General features: G+C 44.9%; 1 protein-coding gene across 4 annotated transcripts in view; it reads left to right on the forward strand.

The window, feature by feature from the left end:
* Window positions 1–20,842, forward strand: part of DOP1B (DOP1 leucine zipper like protein B) — a 103,462-nt gene that overhangs the window by 80,128 nt on the left and 2,492 nt on the right. For 3 of the 4 annotated variants that reach the window (XM_045813482.2, XM_045813483.2, XM_087861788.1), the window contains 12 exons: window positions 1,064–1,119; window positions 2,533–2,637; window positions 2,732–2,798; window positions 4,621–4,765; window positions 9,447–9,529; window positions 9,769–9,878; window positions 10,002–10,148; window positions 11,133–11,194; window positions 11,697–11,825; window positions 17,330–17,466; window positions 20,086–20,141; window positions 20,358–20,513. In XM_045813482.2, coding sequence (XP_045669438.2) covers window positions 1,064–1,119; window positions 2,533–2,637; window positions 2,732–2,798; window positions 4,621–4,765; window positions 9,447–9,529; window positions 9,769–9,878; window positions 10,002–10,148; window positions 11,133–11,194; window positions 11,697–11,825; window positions 17,330–17,466; window positions 20,086–20,141; window positions 20,358–20,513 — 1,253 coding nt within the window. Of the gene's footprint in view, window positions 1–1,063; window positions 1,120–2,532; window positions 2,638–2,731; window positions 2,799–4,620; window positions 4,766–9,446; window positions 9,530–9,768; window positions 9,879–10,001; window positions 10,149–11,132; window positions 11,195–11,696; window positions 11,826–17,329; window positions 17,467–20,085; window positions 20,142–20,357; window positions 20,514–20,842 lie in introns of those variants that run through there. The other variant, XR_006782593.2, reaches the window with a different exon arrangement.

Here is a 20,842-nt window from a genome sequence, read left to right on the forward strand (position 1 = left end):
ATGAGGCCAGATTATGGAACCGTCGAGGCACAAGGAATCGGGGATGGAAGTGCACACGGGTGACATCCGTAGCCTTTGTCAAGCCTCCAGTGAATGCCGGGTAGTCTTGTTGTGTTTCAGTCGTGTACATAAATATTAATCAACCCCGAAGAGAGGAGCAGGGATGGAGGGGCCATCAGATCCATGGTGACTTTGCATTTACAACCCTGAGCAAATGTCAAGTGTCAGGAGACTGACCCTGCGCTGGTGGTCACTTCCTACGAGCAGCGTTACAGCTGCAGCAGCAGAGCGAGCTGTCCTCCAGGAGGAGCCTCTGCGATGGCCTCTGAGCACACAGCAGGCGCTTACAGTTTTGTTCCTTCGTGTTACTTCAGTTCCTACAAGTATCTGCAGCTCCTGGGCTAAAAAAAAAAAAAAAAAAAAAAACCACTAGATCTCATCTGGCTGGCTGTTTGGTTTTTGTTTGTTTTATTTAAATTCAGTTAGCATGGCTGGCTGGTGTTTGGCTGTGCGAATAACAATTACATTTTGTGATTAGTTCAATTAACTCAAGTTCTGTAACCTCTACAAATAACTTTTATAAGCAAGGAGCGGAAAAAATGTATTTTCAAAACCAGTTTCTAAGTAGTTGCAGCCACTTGGGATTTAGGGAAGTTGTCTGGCCTGAGTTTGAGGAAATTCCATGAGCTAGGATTTAGAATTTTTTATCGTGTCTTATCTGTAGCTAGTTGCAAGCACTCATGAGGGTCCACATTGTCCACCACCTTTTTGTTTAGGGAGGTGCAGTTATTATACCAAATTTTCCCTGAATACTTGTTAAAAGCCTGGCGTGGACTCGCCCTGGAAGTCTGCAAAGAAGTCAGTAAGGTTTCGGGACCTCATAGCATAGGTTTGTTTCGTTGTACCTGGGGGATGTGTTCACATATGTTACTGTATTTGAAAGGCTCTGACTAAAAACCTTTGCTTTGTGAGGATATAGACTGTTTCATTTTGTGTTGTAATTTTTTTTCCCTAACCTTATTTCCTACCAACTTGGAGTCATTGGTTTCACTTTTATTTTCAGAAATCGCCCCTTGTGGATATCCCCGTGTTGCAGTTTTGCTATGCTTTCGTCCAAAGGTAACACAACCCTTCCCAAACATGTCTCAATTATAGATGCTGTTGCAGTGATTCTAAATGGAACGCTGGTCATACTTGTTGACAGCTGGAGAGCCTTAGTTCAGAAAATATCTCGACAGGGTCTTAGTTTCCTCCTGAGGTATGAGAATGCCCTGATGATTTTACTTTTCCTTCTTCAGAGATCTGATCTGACTTCATAAAATCCAGGTGCTGTGGGTAGAACCCTTTATATTCAGTGTTAAACGTGTTACAGACTTCTTTTAGAAAAAGGAGAAATGAATCTTTTGGGTGCTGTCCTCAGTGCTCTCCCGTGGCTCCTGCCTGGGTGTCCCGAGCTTACTGGCGTTTTTCAGGAGCCTCTGCTGTAGGAGGCAGGGAGGCGGATCCCCCACATGGTTCTCCACGCGTGGAAAGGAAGGCTTCCTGGACTGCTCAGGTCCTGCACGGGCACATCCGGGTGCAGCTCGCAGCCCCTCCACTGTGTGGGGTCATCTCTGTTGCAGTAACGAGGGGGAAGTGGGGGGTAGAGCCCCGTTCTCAAGGAAGCCTCCAAATCCTCACGTGTGTGGCAGGAGTTATGCAATCGGGCAGTCTGACGACCAGATACAATCTCCTTGGTTAACACAGTTCCCGTTCTGGGGTTCTTCCAACTCTGCACCCTGACTTTGCAGGGGTCTAGATCGAGACAGTCAGAATCCTAGGAGTCCCTGGGTCTGGGGTGCAGTTCTGACCAGCTGTTGATGCTTCAGCCCCAAGCATCGTTCCGGTTCCTTCTTCCGGGATTTAGAGAGGAGCCGGTCACGTCTTTCCTGGTGATAGCTGCCATGCGTCGTCATGCTAGCAAGCGTCTGTCACAGCGGTCTGAGTGATACGTGAGCTGCCAGAGCAGCTGCAGGTTAGGTTTTTACCCTCCTCCTCTTGCAGAGGGGGCACCGCCAAGGTCACTGCGGAGGCCATACGTCAGGCACCAGGACTCGAACCCGGGGCCCTTGGGCTGCAGCATGTTGTGCTGTGCAGTCCTCAAGCGAGAGCTACTGAAGATCGGCTTCCTGGTGGGTGGCCTTGTGACCCGAGGGCCGACTCCGTTACCAACAACACTGGGGAGACCGGATGCTAGAGCTAGACAGGCCCAAGGGATCAGACAGCCCTCCGGTTCAAGGCCTTTATTTGATAGACAGGAAACCAGGAGCATCTGACCTGACAGCAGCAGGATTTCTGGTCTCTAGAGTCCAAGTTCTCGCCAGAGTACAAAAATTTCATTTGTGCATATTTTAATTTAAAAAAGAACAAACAGGTCAGTCAGCTATGCCATCTTCCCGCTGCTTTCCAGCTGCCCGGACCTAAAATGTGCTTGTAATAACGTGTTTTGACTTATTCACAATTGGGTATTTTTTCCTGTTTTTTTAAAAACAGGCTCCCGGTAGCAGCCTTGCAAGAGAACTTTCCTTCGTTGTTGGCCGTGTTGAAGGAATCGGTACAGTTGAACCTAGCTCCCCCCGGATACTTTCTGCTCCTCAGGTAATGTGACCCAGCTTTCACGTTCCCGTGTGTCTGCCGGAATGTCCCTCGTTTCTGCAGCGTTCTCAGTCTGAAGCTGATTGTCTCTCAACAGCATGCTGAACGACTTTGTGACGAGAACTCCCAACCTGGAAAGCAAGAAGGACCAGAAAGACCTGCAGGTCTGTGTGTGAAAAGCTCAGCAGAGGTGGTGTCCCCCTTTTAGAGGACGTGCCCGTGGATCAGCGGTACTGGGCAGAGTCGTTCCTCGGATCTGCGTTTGTTCTCACGGCTGACTTCCTCTGTTACCGTCTCTAGAGGGCTCCGCAGACCCAGGCCAGAGTCTCCTGCCAGAGCTCTTGTGTCAGGCTTGAGCAGTCCGCTGTGGGTTGACAGGACGCCCCCTCTCCTCCCCGTACGCAGCTGCGGCTCCAGCAGCGTTAGGTTAATAACTCCGTCCCTGTGGATCTCTTCCCTGGAAGCCTTTCTTACCCCCTCTTTTTAAAGCAGTATGTACTCGTAGGAAATCTCAAAAATCCTGAAAAGTAAAAGTGAAACTCACCCTAGAAGGGAAATCTTAGAGTAGAATAAATAGAATGATGGAGTTAGGAAGTCACTATTTTGCAACCATGAGAATCATTGATTCAGGGGCTTTTGGAGCCAAGTGTAAACAGGAACATGTGTCAGTTTGATAGCCCTGGCGGTATTTCTGCGAATCATTATGACCCCTGGCATTTGTGAACGGTCTGTCCAGTTCCACTGCCGAACCGCTGGAGCACCGTCTACAGGACACTCAAGCATAGTTAGGAGGCTCACGGGGCTCCTTTGGCCTCCACTTGTCGAGAAGGAAGCATCATTAAAGCCCAGACGCTGGTGACCAGCGCTTGGACGGCACTTCCCAAACTCCCCTCTCAAGGCCCCACTTTGCGCCCTCCGGCGTGCCCCTCCCTTCAGTCCCTTCCAGGGGTAGCTTTGGCCATGGTGTTACCACAGCCAGTACAGCTGGTGCACCTCGCCCCTGCTCGTCTGTGGGTGCTTCTGTCCCACGGTGTCCAGCGTCCCGACACCAGCTCCTCACCCCTGCTTCAAGGCAGGGCCTGCACTCCTTCCCCGTCACTCGCCGCATGAGAAGTGGGACCTCCTCTGAGCTCTCGGTCCGTTTCCTGCTCTTTCTTGCCACGGTCAGCCACAGCACACCTCTGTCCAGGCTCAGGGCAGGTAGTTTCCTCAAGTTCACTCCCCCCACCCCACCCCCACCCTGGCCGCTGGCGGATGGGTGCGCTCTTGCCTCACGCCTCAACACAGCTATAGTGGAAGTCAGGATGGTTCGATGCTCAGATGTCCAGGACATGCAGCCAGTCTCCGCTGGTGAGACTTGGTGATGCTGGCCTGAGAAAGTGGCTCAGCGTTTCTCTCCCTATCACAGCCACGTGACCCGATTCTCTACGGATTGTACTTGATACGGATCACTCCTCACTTCACCCTCATCGAGTCCATTTCATTTATTTCATTGTGTGTCTTGTTATGTTATTGAAAGTTGCAATTCTAGCAAGAACCCGTGGTCCTCCAGAAACTGGGAAATGCATCTGCTAGATGCAGCGTGCCGTGTGACTTCCCATTTCTCCGCGGTGCACCCACAGTGACCAGTATGGAAGCCATTAGTCACATGTGGCTGTTGAGCACTGGGAGTGTGGCTGTCCGAATTGAACATGCTATAGTGTAAAACACACATCAGATCTTGAAAGCCTAGTGCAAAAAAAAAAATGTGAAATCTCATTAATTTTTACATTGATTACATGCTGATCATATTTTGGATATACGAGGTTGAACATTATGAACTTGTTTCTTCTGATCTTTTAATATGGTTCCTAGAAAACTTCGTAATACCTGTGTGGTTCTACTTGTGGCCTACATTGTATTTCTACTGGTTGGTGCTGTTTTAGGCATTTTAGATTATTTTCCTGGCCTAACTTCCTTTCCTCTCTCTCCCAATTACTCTCTCAGGAAGTCACTCAAAAAATTCTAGAAGCTGTAGGGAACATTGCCGGCTCTTCCTTGGAACAAACCAGCTGGCTAAGCAGAAACCTGGAAGTAAAGGCCCAGCCTCAGATCTCTCTAGAAGAATCTGACGCTGAGGAAGATTTGTGCGGTAGGTACAGAGAGGGTCAGAAGAGAATGCCTGCTGCCAGCTACTGTGAGGGGTTTTGGTTTGCCCTTAAAAGTAAACAGTCTGGGGGCACCTGGGTGTCTCAAATGTTTAAGCGTCTGACTCTTGATCTCAGCTCAGGTCTTAATCTCAGGGTTGTGAGTTCAAGCCCCGCACTGGGTTCCATGCTGGGTGTGGAGCCTACTTAAAAAAAAAAAAAAAATTTTTTTTTTAAATCCAGTAGTCTGTTTTTACTGTTTACAACATAATTTATGTGCAATAAACAATAGGATTCCACTGGTAGGGCCCCGAGTGACATATGCTACCCTGGAAGCCCTCACTGAGCCTAGATCAGAATCCAGGAAAGTAGCTTCCCAAGACAACTTACATGGATTAGAAATCTGTGGGGTATAAAAAATATGGAAATGTATGTTTTTCTTTCTGTGGAACTGTGGAAAGAAAATTCAGTAAACCCACAAACTGTTGTCGGGCAGTTAGATTGCGTCTTTTCTTTGTGACTAACACACCCTTGTGTCTCAGTGATCCTTGTGTCTCATCACTGCCTGGGATGTGAAGATGTTCGAGTGGAGGTCACATGGACTAGGTACAGCCCAGCCTTATTATTAGTTATAGCTTCCTAGGAAAGCAGTCAGGAGACTCTCAGAGGAGACTCATCTGTTTACTCGGACCGTCGATCAGCCAGGTGCTCTTGAGTCTGCCCTAAACACAGTCATGGAGATGGTTAATCTCTGGTGCCCTGAAGACCACCGGACAGACCTGTCGATGAAGCAGATCGTAGGTTATTAGACCTACTGCAGGGAGAGACAGACTTGGCAGGCTCATAGCAATGTCTCATCTATGAGGGGAAGTTTGGGGAGGATGTGTGTAGGGTTGCAGGACCTTGGCTGAGTCGTTTGTGGCAGATCTTTTAGGGTGGGGAACTGGTTGGGATTAGGCAGAGTTTTGGATTGGTGGGCACAGTGCAAGGCAAGAGTCCCGAAGTGAATCTTGACAAGTACGCTGCCCGTTTTGATATGTAAGCTGTTTTAGTTGGTTTTCAGTTATTCTTTCAGGATTAAGGGTATCTTGGAGCAAGTAATTGTTTTCGCTAGTTCTCCATGTTATTTAACAGAGAGACAGGAACGTATGTCCAGTCCCAGTATTGGTTACACCAGACAAGTAAACCAGTTTGCTCTCAGTTTTATTAACACAGGGGCAAAAAGTTACATTTAGGTTCTTAATATGAGCTACATAGTACAGTACCCACTGCAAAGGAAATGTTCAGAAACTGTCCTGTGATATGTTACTACCTCTTTCATTGTCATTAGCAATAGCTACAGCAGCAGCTCAAAGCGAAGCCTGTGATCTTTAACCTACCATAGAAGGGTCAAGAAGTCAGGGCTCTTTTCTCTCACAAGTAGCAGAATTAATAGAAACAACAGAACAAAACACATGGGCTCATGTAAGTGAAAAGCCCTGGCTTCGGGGTCTGATTCTAGGCATAGCAGGAATCAGACACTCAGCTGAGGCGAACCAAGTCTCGTGCAGAGATTCTGGGTGGTTTGTCTTGCGCCACACGGCTGACCCGGAGAAGAGGGAAGGGCTGGTGCCCGAGAGCCATGAGAAATGGGTGCCTACCGGAAGGGGGCTTCTCTTCCCAGGAGGAGGAAGGATGGCGTACTCGACAAACTGTGGTACCACTGGCCGCTACTTCTGCCATATTGGCTTGATAACTAGTTTTGTGGTTTGCATAAGAAAAATAATTATACTTCATTGTGTAACGAAGATACTATAGTGTGCTATCATTTGCTTATATAAAGCAACCGTGAGGCTTTCTCAGGCTGTGGTTATGGTTATAGTTGTGGTTCAGGGAGGGAGCACTTGCATCTGGGCTAATCTGCCCTCAGTCATTTCTGTCCCACGTGCTGAAGTACGGATCGAACTGCTTCTCCACCACCAGAGCGGCTGTGCTGTGTTCGGTCCACGGTTACTGGGCCTGGCTTCTGTGCAATTACATTTGACCTCAAGATAATACTACAGTAAAATTACCTGATTTTTGTTTAAAGAAATCAGAGAATTCCAAAGTTGGAGGTGATTTTTGAGCTTCTCTGTAAAACTCAATTAGCTAATTAAAGAGTACCAAAATCCCTGACTGTTTAGATCATGACTGTGTTTTACTTGACTTGAACAAATTACGTGTACATATTGGCCATAGAAAGCATGAAACAAAGTGAGGCTTCAAATAATGCATTTGTCTCCATTTAAAGTTTGTATGCATGCGCCGGATGTGCGGGTTCTCCCCCTGAGTGCGGGTGTGGTGTGTGCCGCACACTGTGTCCTGCACACTGTGTCCCGCGTGCGGGCCCTACAGCCGCAGACACGGGGGCAGCATGGAAGACAATAAGCAAAAAGTACATTAACAAAGGGATCTTTCAACTCTTTTGAAAAATCTGAAGTTATTTCAAAATGAAGCTTTTTAAAGATCGAAAAAAGAAGTAAATGACCCTGAGAATTTCAGGTGGTTCTTAGTGTAAGGACAATAAGAATCCAATTACAAGGAGCGGCTGGGAACAGGGAGATGTTACGGAGCGTGTCCCCGGGGAGGGGACAGTTGCGCTGAGAAGTGAGAAGTCGGGGCAGCTGTGCAAAGACCTAGAGGGTGCTGCCCGGGGGGATGGCAAGTCCTCAAGGTGGGCATGGGCCAGAAACCAGGTGACCAGCCTGGCTGGAGCTTAGCAGGGGGCAGGTGGGCAGGGAGCTGAGTGGGAGCTGAGGGTTGCTGGGGTTGAGGGGAGCCTGGTCAGGAGCTTAGATTTCCTCCCACTCGCTGTGGAAGCCATTTAAGTGTTTAGAGCAGTGATAGACTCTTCCTCAGTCTTTAGAAAACATCAGTTTGGCTGCTGTGAGCAGTAAAGGCTGTACCAAGTGAGGGCAGAAAAGGGAAGTCCAGTTAACAGGATTTTGCAGTGGTGTGAGCAAGAGACAATGTTGGCTTGGAGGCAGGGGTGATAGAAAGGTGGCCTGATTTAGATGCAGAGTCAGCAGAATTTGCTGATGGGATGCATCTGGTGGCTAACAAAAAAGGCAATCAAGGATGACTTTGGTTTTTAGCTTATGCAATTTATTGAGGTGGAGAAGACCAAAATAAGAACATTCTAGAACAGGAAATTGAGCTTGGTTTTGCAAGTATTACATTTGAGATGTCAGAAAAAAAGAGAAGGAGCCAGAAAAGACACTTAAGTGGTCACTGGGGTGGGTAGGAGGACAACCAAGAGAGCACAGAGTCATGAAACATGAGAAGATGCTTCCAGAAGGAGAGAGGAGTAACATGATGGAAGGCTGCTGAGAAACAGCTGAAGGTCGGACAGAGATCCGCTGGGCTTGACAGCATGGAAGCCACGGGGGTGGGAACACTGGAGCGGGTGGAGAGGAGGAGGAGGCCGTGAATCCAGAGAACCCCTTGAGGCTCACTTGTCAGTAGGACAGTAACCAAGCAGAACTAAAGACCAAAGAATACCCCTTATTTGCTTTGTGTTTAAATTGAAGTATACCAGAGCATATTTGTATGGTGACAGATCCGTGTAGCAGAGAGGAAGAAATAAATACCAAAGGGAGAAAGGATAGTTAGAAAATGAAGCACTTGATGGCCATGGGGCCAGGCTTGACGTCATAAATAGGACTACTATTCTTCCATAGGAGCCAGGAATGTGTCTATCAAAACAGGAGACAAGGCAGAGAATGTAGATATGTATATGTTCTAGATTCATAGCGTCTAGTGGCCAAACTGAGGGAGTTTCCATTTGTTTCCATTAATTTTCTCAGAGAATTAGGAGGTGTGGTTATCAGCTGAGAAGGGAAGAGTATTGATGGTTACAGAGGGAAGTTCTGCAAGAATAATGCTGCAAAGCAGGAAAGCCAGCACACCGTCAGGGCACAGATGGTAGGACTATCCAGTAGCATCAGGTCCTTTTTGAGAGTCATGGTCATGAAGGAAAGTGAGATCTCTTCCATCGTTGTTTGGTTTTCTCCAGAGCATTTAGCTACACAGACCAGCACAGGCTGATCTGTGGGTTTAGCCAGCTTTGCATTTTTCCAGGTGAGTGTCTCAGAGGGAGAGAGCAGCAGAAGAGTCCAGGATGTTTGCCAGGTAGATGGGAGACCATGGGTATAGGTGGGGACGCGAGAAGGGCAGACCTGGAGAGGATTTGATGGCTGCTTAGGGTGGCAGGCCGAAGGGTTTGGTGGTCTGCGCAAGGGTTCAGGAAAGGTAAGGTGGTCAGAGAGGGAGGCTGGAAATGGAGATTTGGGAAATTGGGGAGGCCAAGGGTGTGATGGTGACAGTGGGTGACCAAGCTGGTGGAGAGTAACAGATTGTGGGAAGAAGGAAGGCCAGGGGTCGGGGCCTGGAGGGTAAGATGGAGCATCCAAGGCGGTGTGGACGTTCTGAGAACAGTGCTGAGAAGAGAGATGGGGAGGAGGACAGTAGTCGGCGCTAGTTTATTTGACCATAGTACCCAGGTTCTTCCTGAAGTTGAACATGGTCACAGAGAGGAACCCCTAAGGGATGCATACATGGTCAGTGTGCAAAGCTGGGGCGCATCATCACATCCATGAGATGTTTCGGGGGCACAGATGGTGGCCCATCCGCCATGATTAAAGCACAAATGCCTCTTTGTGTCAGCAGATTCCACGGCCGCTGTTTCAGCAATGGTGTCCGCGTCTGCCCCTTCGGTATACAGCGTGCAGGCGCTGTCTCTCCTGGCAGAGGTCAGTGCACACCCGAGTTGTCCTCCCTCGACGGCATGCTGGCCAGCTCGGAGCTCCGTGCAGGCGCTCCGTTCTCGGGCCAGCGAGTGCCGGCGCCCCTGCTGGCTGCCCTCGAGAGCCGCTCTCGGCCTCGAGCTGCCCCCGGGAGTTGTCTTGTTAGGTTATGTGCCCCTCGAGGACTGATTCTTCCTGTCGCCGGCTTCAGAGGGTTTCTTTTTCTTGTGATCCTGCTCTGGTAGGTCCTGGCCTCTCTCCTGGACATGGTTTATCGAAGTGACGAGAAGGAGAAAGCGGTGCCCTTGATCTCCCGCTTGCTTTATTACGTGTTTCCTTACCTACGCAATCACAGGTAATGCGGTCTTCTCCGTGCTGTCCTGCCCCTAGGTAGCAAATCGGTTATGGGAAACACACCAAGTGGCTTTCTTTGCGCAGTCTTTGACCTTGACCTTTTCCTCTCCCCACCCCTGTTCAGCGCCTACAACGCTCCCAGCTTCCGGGCCGGCACTCAGCTGCTGAGCTCTCTGAGCGGCTACGCCTATACAAAGCGAGCCTGGAAGAAAGAAGTCTTGGAGTTATTCTTGGACCCTGCTTTCTTTCAGATGGACACTTGCTGTGCACAGTAAGAAATGCTGTTCTGACAAAGGGCTGCTGCAAATCCTCAAGTGGAAAAAGTGTTTCGGTTGACAGGATTCTCCTGCTTGAAATGGGAGCAGTTAGCATCAACCCAGATCCCAGGACGTCCCTGTCACAAGCTCACATGTTAACTGTGTTCATGGCAGAGGGGTTGAGTGTTTTAAAAATACAGAGGTGCATTTTTTACCAAAAGGATTTCAATTCCGAGAGGATATACTCCCCAGAGCGCACAATCTGGGGTTCCAGAGTCCCCTGGCCTAGTGCTGCTCCCTCTCGGAGTCACAGAGTACTCCAGCGCTGAGATGACAGAGCCCACGGGTGATACTGTGGTGTCCTTACCCACATCTCGGCTCACGCTTCACGAGTTCCCACTGAGACCTTGCAGCCGGCCAGGCACTGCCACTGAGGTACAGATGTGAGGTGAACGCCCTGCACTTTTCCTGGGAGGTCAGCAAAACCACTACGTTGACTCTCCGCCTGTCATGGCTGACGTGTTTGTCAACGGCAGGAATGGAGGGTGGCGATTGGTCAAAGTTTGCCCTGCCACCTCCCCCCCCCCCCCCCCCGAGTCCTGTGGCTTTCAGCTTGAAGTCCTGTTGCTCCTCTGGGGAGCCCACGTGAAAACTAGTCATATTTGATGTCACTACTCCCACTTCTTTCCATCAGCACAAGCATATGAACAGCCTCCTGTGTGAACGTAGGACAACTCTTGAAAAAACCGTTTTTCTTTTACTGTGAGCTGGGAATTATTCATTCTTTCCTTTGTTATTCATCGCCTGTGCCATTAAGTTTACAAATGAAGAGCTTTTGCTCAGCTTTCCCTTGTATTAAAACCTATTCATTTCACTAACTTCTTTTCAGCAAATAGGTTTTAGTAGATCTCAAAGGGGCATGTTCTTTTCTTGATGCCTCTAATCTGACTGTCATCCTTTACATATTTAATTAATTCTGCTTTTTTTTTTATATCCAGTTGGAAGTCCGTTATTGACCATCTTCTGACTCACGAGAAAACAATGTTTAAAGATTTAATGAGTAAGTTGTATGTTACTTGCACATAAATTACACTTTTAAAGGACCGATCCCATCATAATCCGCTCTTACCACGTAGCTCAGAGCTCCACTCGGATCTTTAATGATGCCATCTAAGCTGCAAAATGTAATGTACATAATGCGTCAGGACTCCTGAATGAGCCTCCCAGTTCCAGGCTATTGACCAGAAGGCCCCAACAACCTTTCCTACAGCGTTGGGGGGGGGGCGGGGATACTTTTGCAAGTAATGATAGGTTTACCATAATTTATTAGGAATACTTGTCTATCCCTCATATCCCCTTCTAATGCCTTATCGTTAAATGTCATTAAAGAATTATCTGTGTTTACAAATAAATATGTGAATAATAGCCACAAGATCATACTTACTTAGGACCATGATTTTTCACCAGGAAGGATAGAAATTACACGATTATGAATGTCCTATCACTTACCTCCGATTGCAGTTTTCTCACTAAATGGAATTTATTGGCTATCTTTATTCTAGACATGCAGAGCAGTTCTTTAAAACTGTTCTCAAGTTTCGAGCAGAAAGCCATGCTGCTCAAGCGCCAGGCTTTTGCCGTCTTCAGTGGGGAACTTGATCAGTACCACCTTTACCTTCCTCTGATACAAGGTAAGAAGGCCACCCCACCCGCACCCGCAGCCCAGCCCCCCTCATGGATGGACCCCCGGCTGGCTGAGATGGGCCGGCTGCCAGAGTGGCCCACAGCACGTTCTGGCTGGGTGGTGGATGGTTAAAATGAGTACTTGTAGAAGAATTCTGGAAATTTATCAGTGAATTGGAAACTTTACTTTAAAAATCAAAGATTATAATGCTATTAGTTTTTATTAGGTAGTTTCTAAAAGTCTGACAGTACTTTCTTAGCACTGTCTCCTGCTAGATCCCACCTGTAGGCAAGATACTTTGAGGATACAGCACTAACTGAGGCTAGTGGAGGAGAAGTCCCTAACCTTTCCTTAACAGGTTTTCTCTTTTGTGCTCACAATATTCTTTGCTTCAGGAATGAATTATTGCAGCTATTGTACCTGATTTTAAAGGGTTTTTTTCCCTCATAAAATGTGGAGGTGCTGAAGTGGGCATCCTGTCTAAATTCACCCTTCTCCGAGATACAAAAGAACTCTCGAATAGAAATATGTTTTCCTTAAGACTCATAGCCTGAATGGAATCAAATAAAATTAATACAATTCTTAAAGGATTTCTTTGTTTAATATTATGAAGACTAGTGTAACAAATGATTTTACAAATATTTGAATTATGGTGTAAATTCTTTATTGAGGGCCAGATTTACTAAGGTATAATTTACATACAATAAAAGTCACCCTTTTGGGTATACAGTTCCGTGAATTTTGATAAGCACATAGAGTCATGGAACCATCACCATAGTCAACATGCAAAACATTTCCATCAACCCAGGAAGTTCCCCGGTACCCCTTGGAAGTCATCCCCTCCCCTTCCTCTGGCTCCTAGCAAGTGCTAATCTGCCTTCTGCTCGTAGAGTTTCGTCTTTTCCAGAATGTCCTAAATGTAATTAGGTGGAGTGCAGCCTTCAAGTCTGGCTTCCTTGACTTGCATAAAGTGTTTTGAGAGTCATCCGTTCCATTGTATTTATCAACAACATACTGTTTTTTATTGCTAAACAGTATTCCATTCTGTGACTTGCTCACCAGTTCACCAATGGTGGGGCATTTGGGTTGTTTCCAGGTAGAATTAGAGTCCTCAGTCTCTTGCTCTGCCCTTTAAAAAAATGTTTATAAACATCTGTCAGTTGGGGCTCCTGGGTGGCTCAGTCGGTTAAGTGCCTGACTCTTGATCACAGCTCAGGTCTTGATCTCAGAGTCGTGGGTTCAAGCCCTGCACTGGGCTCCACGCTGGGCATGGAGCCTACAATCAATATATAAATAAATATATAAGGAAGTAAATATATAAGTATAAATAAATATATAAATGTATCTGTCAGCTCACAAAGCATGTTCTCTTCCCCAAGTCATCCTGATGACTCTTAATATTAGTAGTAATTGTCAGCCCATGTGCCTACTGGATTAACTGTTTGAAAAGTCTTAATTGTTTAGTTCAGAACATTAACAGCTCTCACAATTATTGTGACTATATTTTATATTTGCAATAATAAAATATCTTTATACTAAAACTGACATAATTTCAACCTGTGAAATACATAAGGAGATTTTCACATCATAATGTCGTGAGTGCTTGAAATACATGAAAGCGAATGCTCAGATATCAACAGATCCTTTCTTGAATTGCTGATTTGGTCAAACGGTGGCCAGGATTGCCAGTAAGGGTGATGGCAGCCCTCCAAAGATTGTGGCTGAATGCAGAGTCCCATAAGAGACTCTTTTTTTTTTTAATTTTTTTAAGGATTTTATTCATTTATTTTGAGAGAGAGAGAGAGCATGAGTAGAGGGAGAAGCAGACTCCCAGCTGAGTGGGAAGCTCCATGTGGGACGGGGTGTAGAATCAAGCAGTTCCAGGCATCTCGGCTCGGAGTGACATAAATTTTACATTGATCACAAAGGAGGCTCTAGATAAGCCCCAAAGCAAGGGTTTTCTTTTTTAAAGGGCGAAATGCAGTTTGTCTAAGAGGAGAGGAGGACAGACATCATCCCCAACATCACCCTGACTAGGGGCATCAGAAAGATCTAAAGCAGAAAGGCTCTGGACCCTGCAAGCTGGCTGACTTTGGCCTGTCCATTGGAGTACTTCCCATCTCTGAAGTCGTCCTCATCGTGCTGTACATAGTAGCTCTATTTTTACATCAGGATACTGATGCTCAGGGTTGGATTGCCATTAACGCACAAAACCTGGCCTAAACTCTGAGCCCTTTGGCTCCTAACCATAGGCTAGCATCTTTAGTAGGTGCTCCTTGAGGTGGGTGGGGTAGGGGAACTACTCTGGTTCCACAAATGAGAGACAAGGGTGCAACAGAATGGAGTGGCCCGCCTGAACAAGGGAGGTCCCGCGACCTGGAACGGTGGTGGAGGGATTCTGGCTCAGGGCTCTCTCCCCCTCTGCTCACAGAAACTCCTTGGGTTCCTCAGGTTTGTCACTCAGCCAAGGAAGGAGGGTTAGAGATTGAAGAACAGTAGTGATTGTAAATAGATCATCTTGGCTGAAGAATCTCGCGAATTTAGCTTTTATTTGGAGCACCAATATGAAAAATGCTCTGTGTGTACCAACCACTTTTTCCCTTAATCCTTTCTATTTGGAAACTCGCAAGCAGTTGCGCAGGTAGCACAGAGCGTTCTGTGTACGGCGCGTCCAGCTTCCCCTCTGATAACATCACACACAGCACGATGCATCCGCAAAACCACGTCAGCTGTCCAACAGAATTTAAAAAGATCAAGAATATCATTTTTACCCGTGGATTTACCCTTCCGGTGCTCTTTTGTCTTGATGTTCCTAGTGTTAACATTTCTGATTCGTCTGGAGAACATCTTCTGGGTGTACAGATCAGCTGACCACAAGTTTTCTCTGTTTCCCTTCATGGAGACTGTTTATCTCACCTTCCTTCTTTTTGGTCTGGGTGACCAAACACCTAGAAAGATATTTTCACTAGAAATGGAATTCTGGGGTGAAATTCTTTCCTTTCAGCACTCGAAGAATGTGCCACTTCTTCCTGACTTCATGGTTTCTGAGGGAAATCTGCTCTCATTCAAATTATTGTTCCTTTTTAGGTACAGTAGCCCCCCTTTTCCACAGGGGGTACATTCCAAGATGGAATGCCTGAAACCATGGACAGTACCAGATATTACCTGCACTATGATTTTTGCTGCACATACATGCCTGCAATAAAGTTTACTTCATAAATTAGGCACAGTAGGAGATTAACAACAATAATAAAATGCAACAATTATAACAATATATTGTAGTGAAAGTTACATGAATGTCATCTCTCTCTCTCTCAAAATATCTTATTGCACTGTCCTCACCTTTCTTGTGACTGACGGGAGGTGATAAAATGCCCACGTGATGAGAGGAAGCGAGGTGAGTGACACAGGCATATGACGTGTAATGTGAGGCCACTATTAACCCCCCTGACAATATGTCAGAGGGAGGATCATCTTCTGGACCACAGTGGACCTCGGGTTGACCGCGGCTCAGTGAAACCTCTGAAAGCAGGACCGTGGATAAAATGGGGGAATTACTGTAATTTATCACTTCCCTCTGACCACTATCCAGACTTTTATCTTTACTTTTTCAGAAGTTTTATTATGTAACTGAACTGGATGTCTTTGGTTTTATCCTTCCTAGAATTCACACAACTTCTTTTATCTGTAGATGTACGTCTTTTACCGAATTTGGAAGGTTTTCAGTCATTATTTCTTCAAATATTTTCCCAGCCTATACCCTTTTTCCTTTTCCTGGGACTCCTGTGACCAAAATGTTAGATCTTTCATTGTCCCACTGGTCCCTGAGCCTGCTCATTCCGCCCACCCCCCATCTTTTTTCCTCCTTTTGTTCAGTTTCAGTAATTTCCACGGATTCTGTCTTCAACTTCCCTCTTCCTCTGTCATCTCCATCCTGCTGTTGAGCCCATCAGTGAGGGTTTTTCTATTTCAGTGATTTTACTTTTTAGTTCTAAAATTTCCGTCTGGCTCTTCTTTGTGGCTCCTATTTCTTTGCTGACATTTTCTATTTTTTGTTTGTTTCAAATGTCCATAATTGATTATTGGAATATTTTTAGACCACATCTTTAAAATCCTTTCCCAATAATCCCAACCTCCATTATCGCCTCTGCATTGGTGTCTTTTGTTACCTTTTCTCATTCAGGTTGAAACTTCAGCGTTCCAGCTTACCATCTCCTCAGGTGCCCAGGCCAGAATAAAATAAAAAATTAAAAACCCTAGGGAACTCACCTTCAGGTCATTGCTTAAGTCCAAAGGATCCTAGCCAGTCCTGTCACCTTTCCTTCACTTTTCAGTTTTCTAATGCAGTTTATATATTTTTGTTCCAGGTTATTTTTTTTTTAATTGCAGTTAGAGGAATAGAATGTAATCTATCTACTCCATCCCATCCAGAACCAGAAACACAAAGCACTCTTTAAAAATGCCAACCTGAGGTGCCTGGCTGGCTCAGTCAGTAGAACGTGCGACTCTTGATCTTGGGGTCTTGAGTTCAAGACCCACGTTGGGCATAGAGATTACTTTAAAAAAAATTTTAAAATAAAAATGCCAACCTGTCTGTCAAGTGTCTGAGCTATGCTTGATGCTTCATTTGATCAAGAGTATTTCTTTCTTTTTATTTAAGCAATCCTTACACCCAGTGTGGGGCTTGAATTCATGACCCTGAGGTCAAGAGTCACATACTCTACCGACTGCGCCCACCAGGCACCCCCTGGTCAAGAGTATTTTTAAAAGCAAGAAGTAAAAACCTACTTAAGCTAGCTTAGATAAAGAGAAGTTTATTACCAAGATACTACAGACAGATCTTAACTAGTTTGACTATAGTTTAGCTGCTTGCTATAGCAATTTGTTATGTTCCTAAGAAAACTTAAATTAAGTGGCGGGGGGGGAATCACATTCTGCAGACAGTTATTTCATTGGAGAAGTGGGGAAGACTGTTAGGGGCTAGAGGAACTCACACCTTTTTTCCCTACAGGAATTTAAGTTTTTGTCATGGCCATGAAATCCAGACTTCACTGAATACCTCTCCTTTTATTCACTCACTGCACTTCCCACTCCTCACTCCCAGAACATGGTGTCAGTGGCCAGCCAACCTCTGTGACCCCAGAGCACCATCACTCACCAAGGACTGTCTGTGGTTCTTGTGTCTTATTTAATATTCTCAGGAGAGAATTTAGTGGTCATTGGTCATCCAGTGGATTTCCGGGTTAGGTCAGAAGTTGATGTCTTTCTGGTCAGCTGTGGCAGGGGAATAAGAGCCAGTTGGTTCACTCCCTTTAGCCCAGGCCACAAACTGCTTCGTAAAGAAGGGGACCAGAGGTAAACAAGGGGGGCAGAAACATTCTCCCAGCACCCATTTCTCAGGCTGCATTGTTGTTAAATGTCAAAACAAATACAGTTTTATTTTTTTCTTTGTCTAATGAGAAACCTCAAACTGCATATTTGTGTGACATCTTTAAAATCTTCTTTCCTTAGAACGCCTGACAGACAATCTCAGAGTCGGACAGACATCCATAGTTGCTGCTCAGATGTTTCTTTTTTTCAGAGTTTTGCTGCTAAGAATATCTCCCCAACATTTGACTTCATTGTGGCCCATAATGGTCTCTGAATTAGTAAGTACAAATATTTTACTCTTGAAAGTGGGATTGAAGCTTTTTTAAATGCTTTTTTTCAGGAATAAGATACTATTTCATATATGTCTTAATTTTATCTTCAAAATTTTCAACGAAGCTGGTAGCACATAGTCAGCTCTTGGTTAAATAGGGAATTTTTTTTGAGACAAAACCATTTAATGCATCTCTGGGAAATTTTATAGGTTGTATAAACAAAGTTTGTATAAGGCAGAGTGAATAACTATGTACACGTTAACTAACCGGCCACCATTGGACAAGTCGAGAAGGTAAAATTCAAGAAACATAAAATCTCTGTAAGTTACTGTCTTCCTGCTGCTACAGTCAGGAAAGTTCCTAGGCAAGCTCTTTGAGATCTAATGCCTCTAGGGAGAAAAGATTCAGATCATCTCTGGATACAGATGCCTTCACAATATCTGAGTTGGGGTGCCATCTCAAGTCAAAAGCAAATTAGAGGGAAGACGTCAGGTCATCATGTTTCCGAGCTACTGGTGTAAGCTGTAATTTAGGGTGACATTAATTACATAATCTGCAGATTAATCCTTTAAGTTATAAATTAGAGAGTTTACACCCATGACTAGAAGTATTATCATCACATACCATGACCTACCGTACCATACCATGAATTCACGTAACTAAAGATTCCTAATGAAAAATTATCTTTCCTAAGTCGTTCATATTTCCATCAAAGAACTTTGTGGCCAGATGTTCACGTTCACTGATAATAGATTTTCGTAACTAGCCCACTGTACCTATGTTGTGAGTTTCTTTGAAACCATATCTTACATAGAAATAGTTGAGGTTGAGGGGCGCCTGGGTGGCTCAGTCGGTTAAGCGTCTGCCTTCGGCTCAGGTCATGATCCCAGAGTCCCGGGATAGAGTCCTGCGTTGGGCTCCCTGCTCAGCGGGGAGTCTGCTTCTCCCAATCCCTCTGCCTGCCACTCCCCTTGCTTGTCCTATCTTGCTGTCTCTCTCTCTGTCAAATAAATAAATAAAATCTTTAAAAAAAATATTTAAGGTTGAAAGCTTAATGCTGTTTAGAAGGCTGTTAACAACCATTAATCTCTGAAAGCACTGTAAGTTTGTGGGTAGGCTTTTAAGAGCAGCATTTCTAAAATACTCCACACATTTAGTTGTTCTTCCTTACTCATATTTAGTTATCAGTTAGTCATACAGATAAGTCATAAGATTCTGAACACATATTTAAGAATATTTTCAAAATTCATTTTCAGGAATAATGTACTATTTCATATATATCTAATTTTATCTGAAAATGTTTAAGTTGGTAGCATATAGCTTTTGGTTAAATAGAGAATATTTCATCTTCTGTAATCATATTTGATCTTTTAACTGTCAGCTTATTCCAACTAAGTTGTATTGTTTGATATTATTTGCTGTTTTTTAAACTGTTTTTTTCCAGTTTTACTGAGATATAATTGGCATACGGTAATATATAACGTTAAAGTGTACAGCGATTTGACTAACATATATGGTGAAATGATGACCACAGTAAGTTTAGCTAACATTCATCATCTCATAGATATAAAAAGAGAAAGAAAAAAATGTTTCTTTCCTGTGATAAGAACTCTTAAGATTTACTTTAACAATTTCATATATGCCCGACAGCAATGTTAACTATTGTCGTCATGTTGGATATGACGCCCCTAGTACTTATTTATCTTAAAATGGAAATTTGTGCTTTTTGACCACTTTATCCCATTTTCCCTCCCCCACACCTGCCTTTGGTAACCACAAATCTGATCTCTTTTTCTATGAATTTGGTTTGTTCGGTTTTGTTTTTTTTTTTTTAAGATTCCACATACAGGGGCGCCTGGGTAGCGCAGTCGTTAGGCGGCTGCCTTCGGCTCAGGGCGTGATCCTGGCGTTCCAGGATCGAGTCCCACATCGGGCTCCTCCGCTGGGAGCCTGCTTCTTCCTCTCCCACTCCCCCTGCTTGTGTTCCCTCTCTCGCTGGCTGTCTCTCTCTGTCAAAATAAATAAATAAAATCTTTAAAAAAAAAAAAAAGATTCCACATACAAATTAGATTATGCATTATTTGTCTTTGTCTGACTTATTTCACTTATAGTGTTGTCAGGGTTCATCCATGTTGTTCCAAACAGCAGGATTTCCTCCTTTTTTATAGCTGAATAATATTCTACTGTATAACGTACAACATTTCTTTATCCATTCATCATCAGTAGGCATCTAGGTTGTTTCCATGTCTTGTAAGTAATGCTGCAGTGAACATGGGGGTGTAGATATCTCATCAACATAATGTTTGCATTTCCTTCTCATAGGTTCCCAGAAGTGTAATTGCTGGATCGTAGGATAGTTCTATTTTTAATTTTTTGAGGAACCTCCTTTCCACAGTGGTTGCACCAATTTGCATTCCCACCCACAATGCACGAGCGTTCCTTTCTCCACATCCTCACCAACACTTGTTGTCTCTCGTCTTTCTGATGCTAGCCATTCTGACAGGGGTGAAGTGATACCTCACTGGGGTGTTTGCTTGTTTGTTTTTATGGCCATATACATTCTAAACATCAAGCTGGATTTAATCTCTCTCAAATAGTAAATTGAATGTATGTCTTCTTTTTAAGATTCAGATATTCATACAGCTTGAAGAAGACCTGAAAGAGGATGATGAATCGTTGAGGTAAGTTGTGCGAGGGTCTGCGCATATGCGAGCGGACATCACCTTGTGGTGTACGGTTATCTAACATTCAGTGTTATTTTCTTGACGTACTTGTGAAGGGACCAGCTATTTGACCATTTCTTAAACGGAAAGAACTCCTTGTGGACATTGCACAGGCAAATGGACTACAGTGTATGTGAACAAATTTATAACAAGAGTTTCTTTGCAAATTTATAGAAACAGCAACAAAATCAACAGAATGAAAGTTGCCGATGGAAATGGGCCCTCGGTGGCGGAGATACCCCAGAGTGAACTGGTCTTATATTTATCAGCTTGCAAATTCCTGGACACAGCACTTTCTTTTCCACCTGACAAGATGCCGTTGTTTCAAATGTAAGTCAGATAAAACCATGCGTCCTCTTGGAAATGGTGACTCTCCTTGTCAGCACTTTCACTCTGTTGTGTATGGTGTGTGAGAAGCCCAGTGAGAATACCAGGTTTCAGAGTGCTTACAACACCTGTGGTTTCCTGAATCTGGCCCACAGTAGTGTTTATGGATGGGTTTCTGTGGGTGGGTGGGTGGGTGTGTCTGTGTTTAGGGAGTTTTGCTACTGAACGCTTATAAAACAAGAGTCACGGACTGGCAGTCCTCACTGCATTTGTGTAGATTTCTTTGTCTGTTTGTTTTTAATTAAATAAATGGAACACACTGTCTCCAGCTC

Source organism: Ursus americanus, chromosome 4 (assembly GCF_024610735.1).
Source record: "Ursus americanus isolate L20-20 chromosome 4, mUrsAme1.1.p, whole genome shotgun sequence".
NCBI classification, from domain to species: Eukaryota; Metazoa; Chordata; class Mammalia; order Carnivora; family Ursidae; genus Ursus; species Ursus americanus.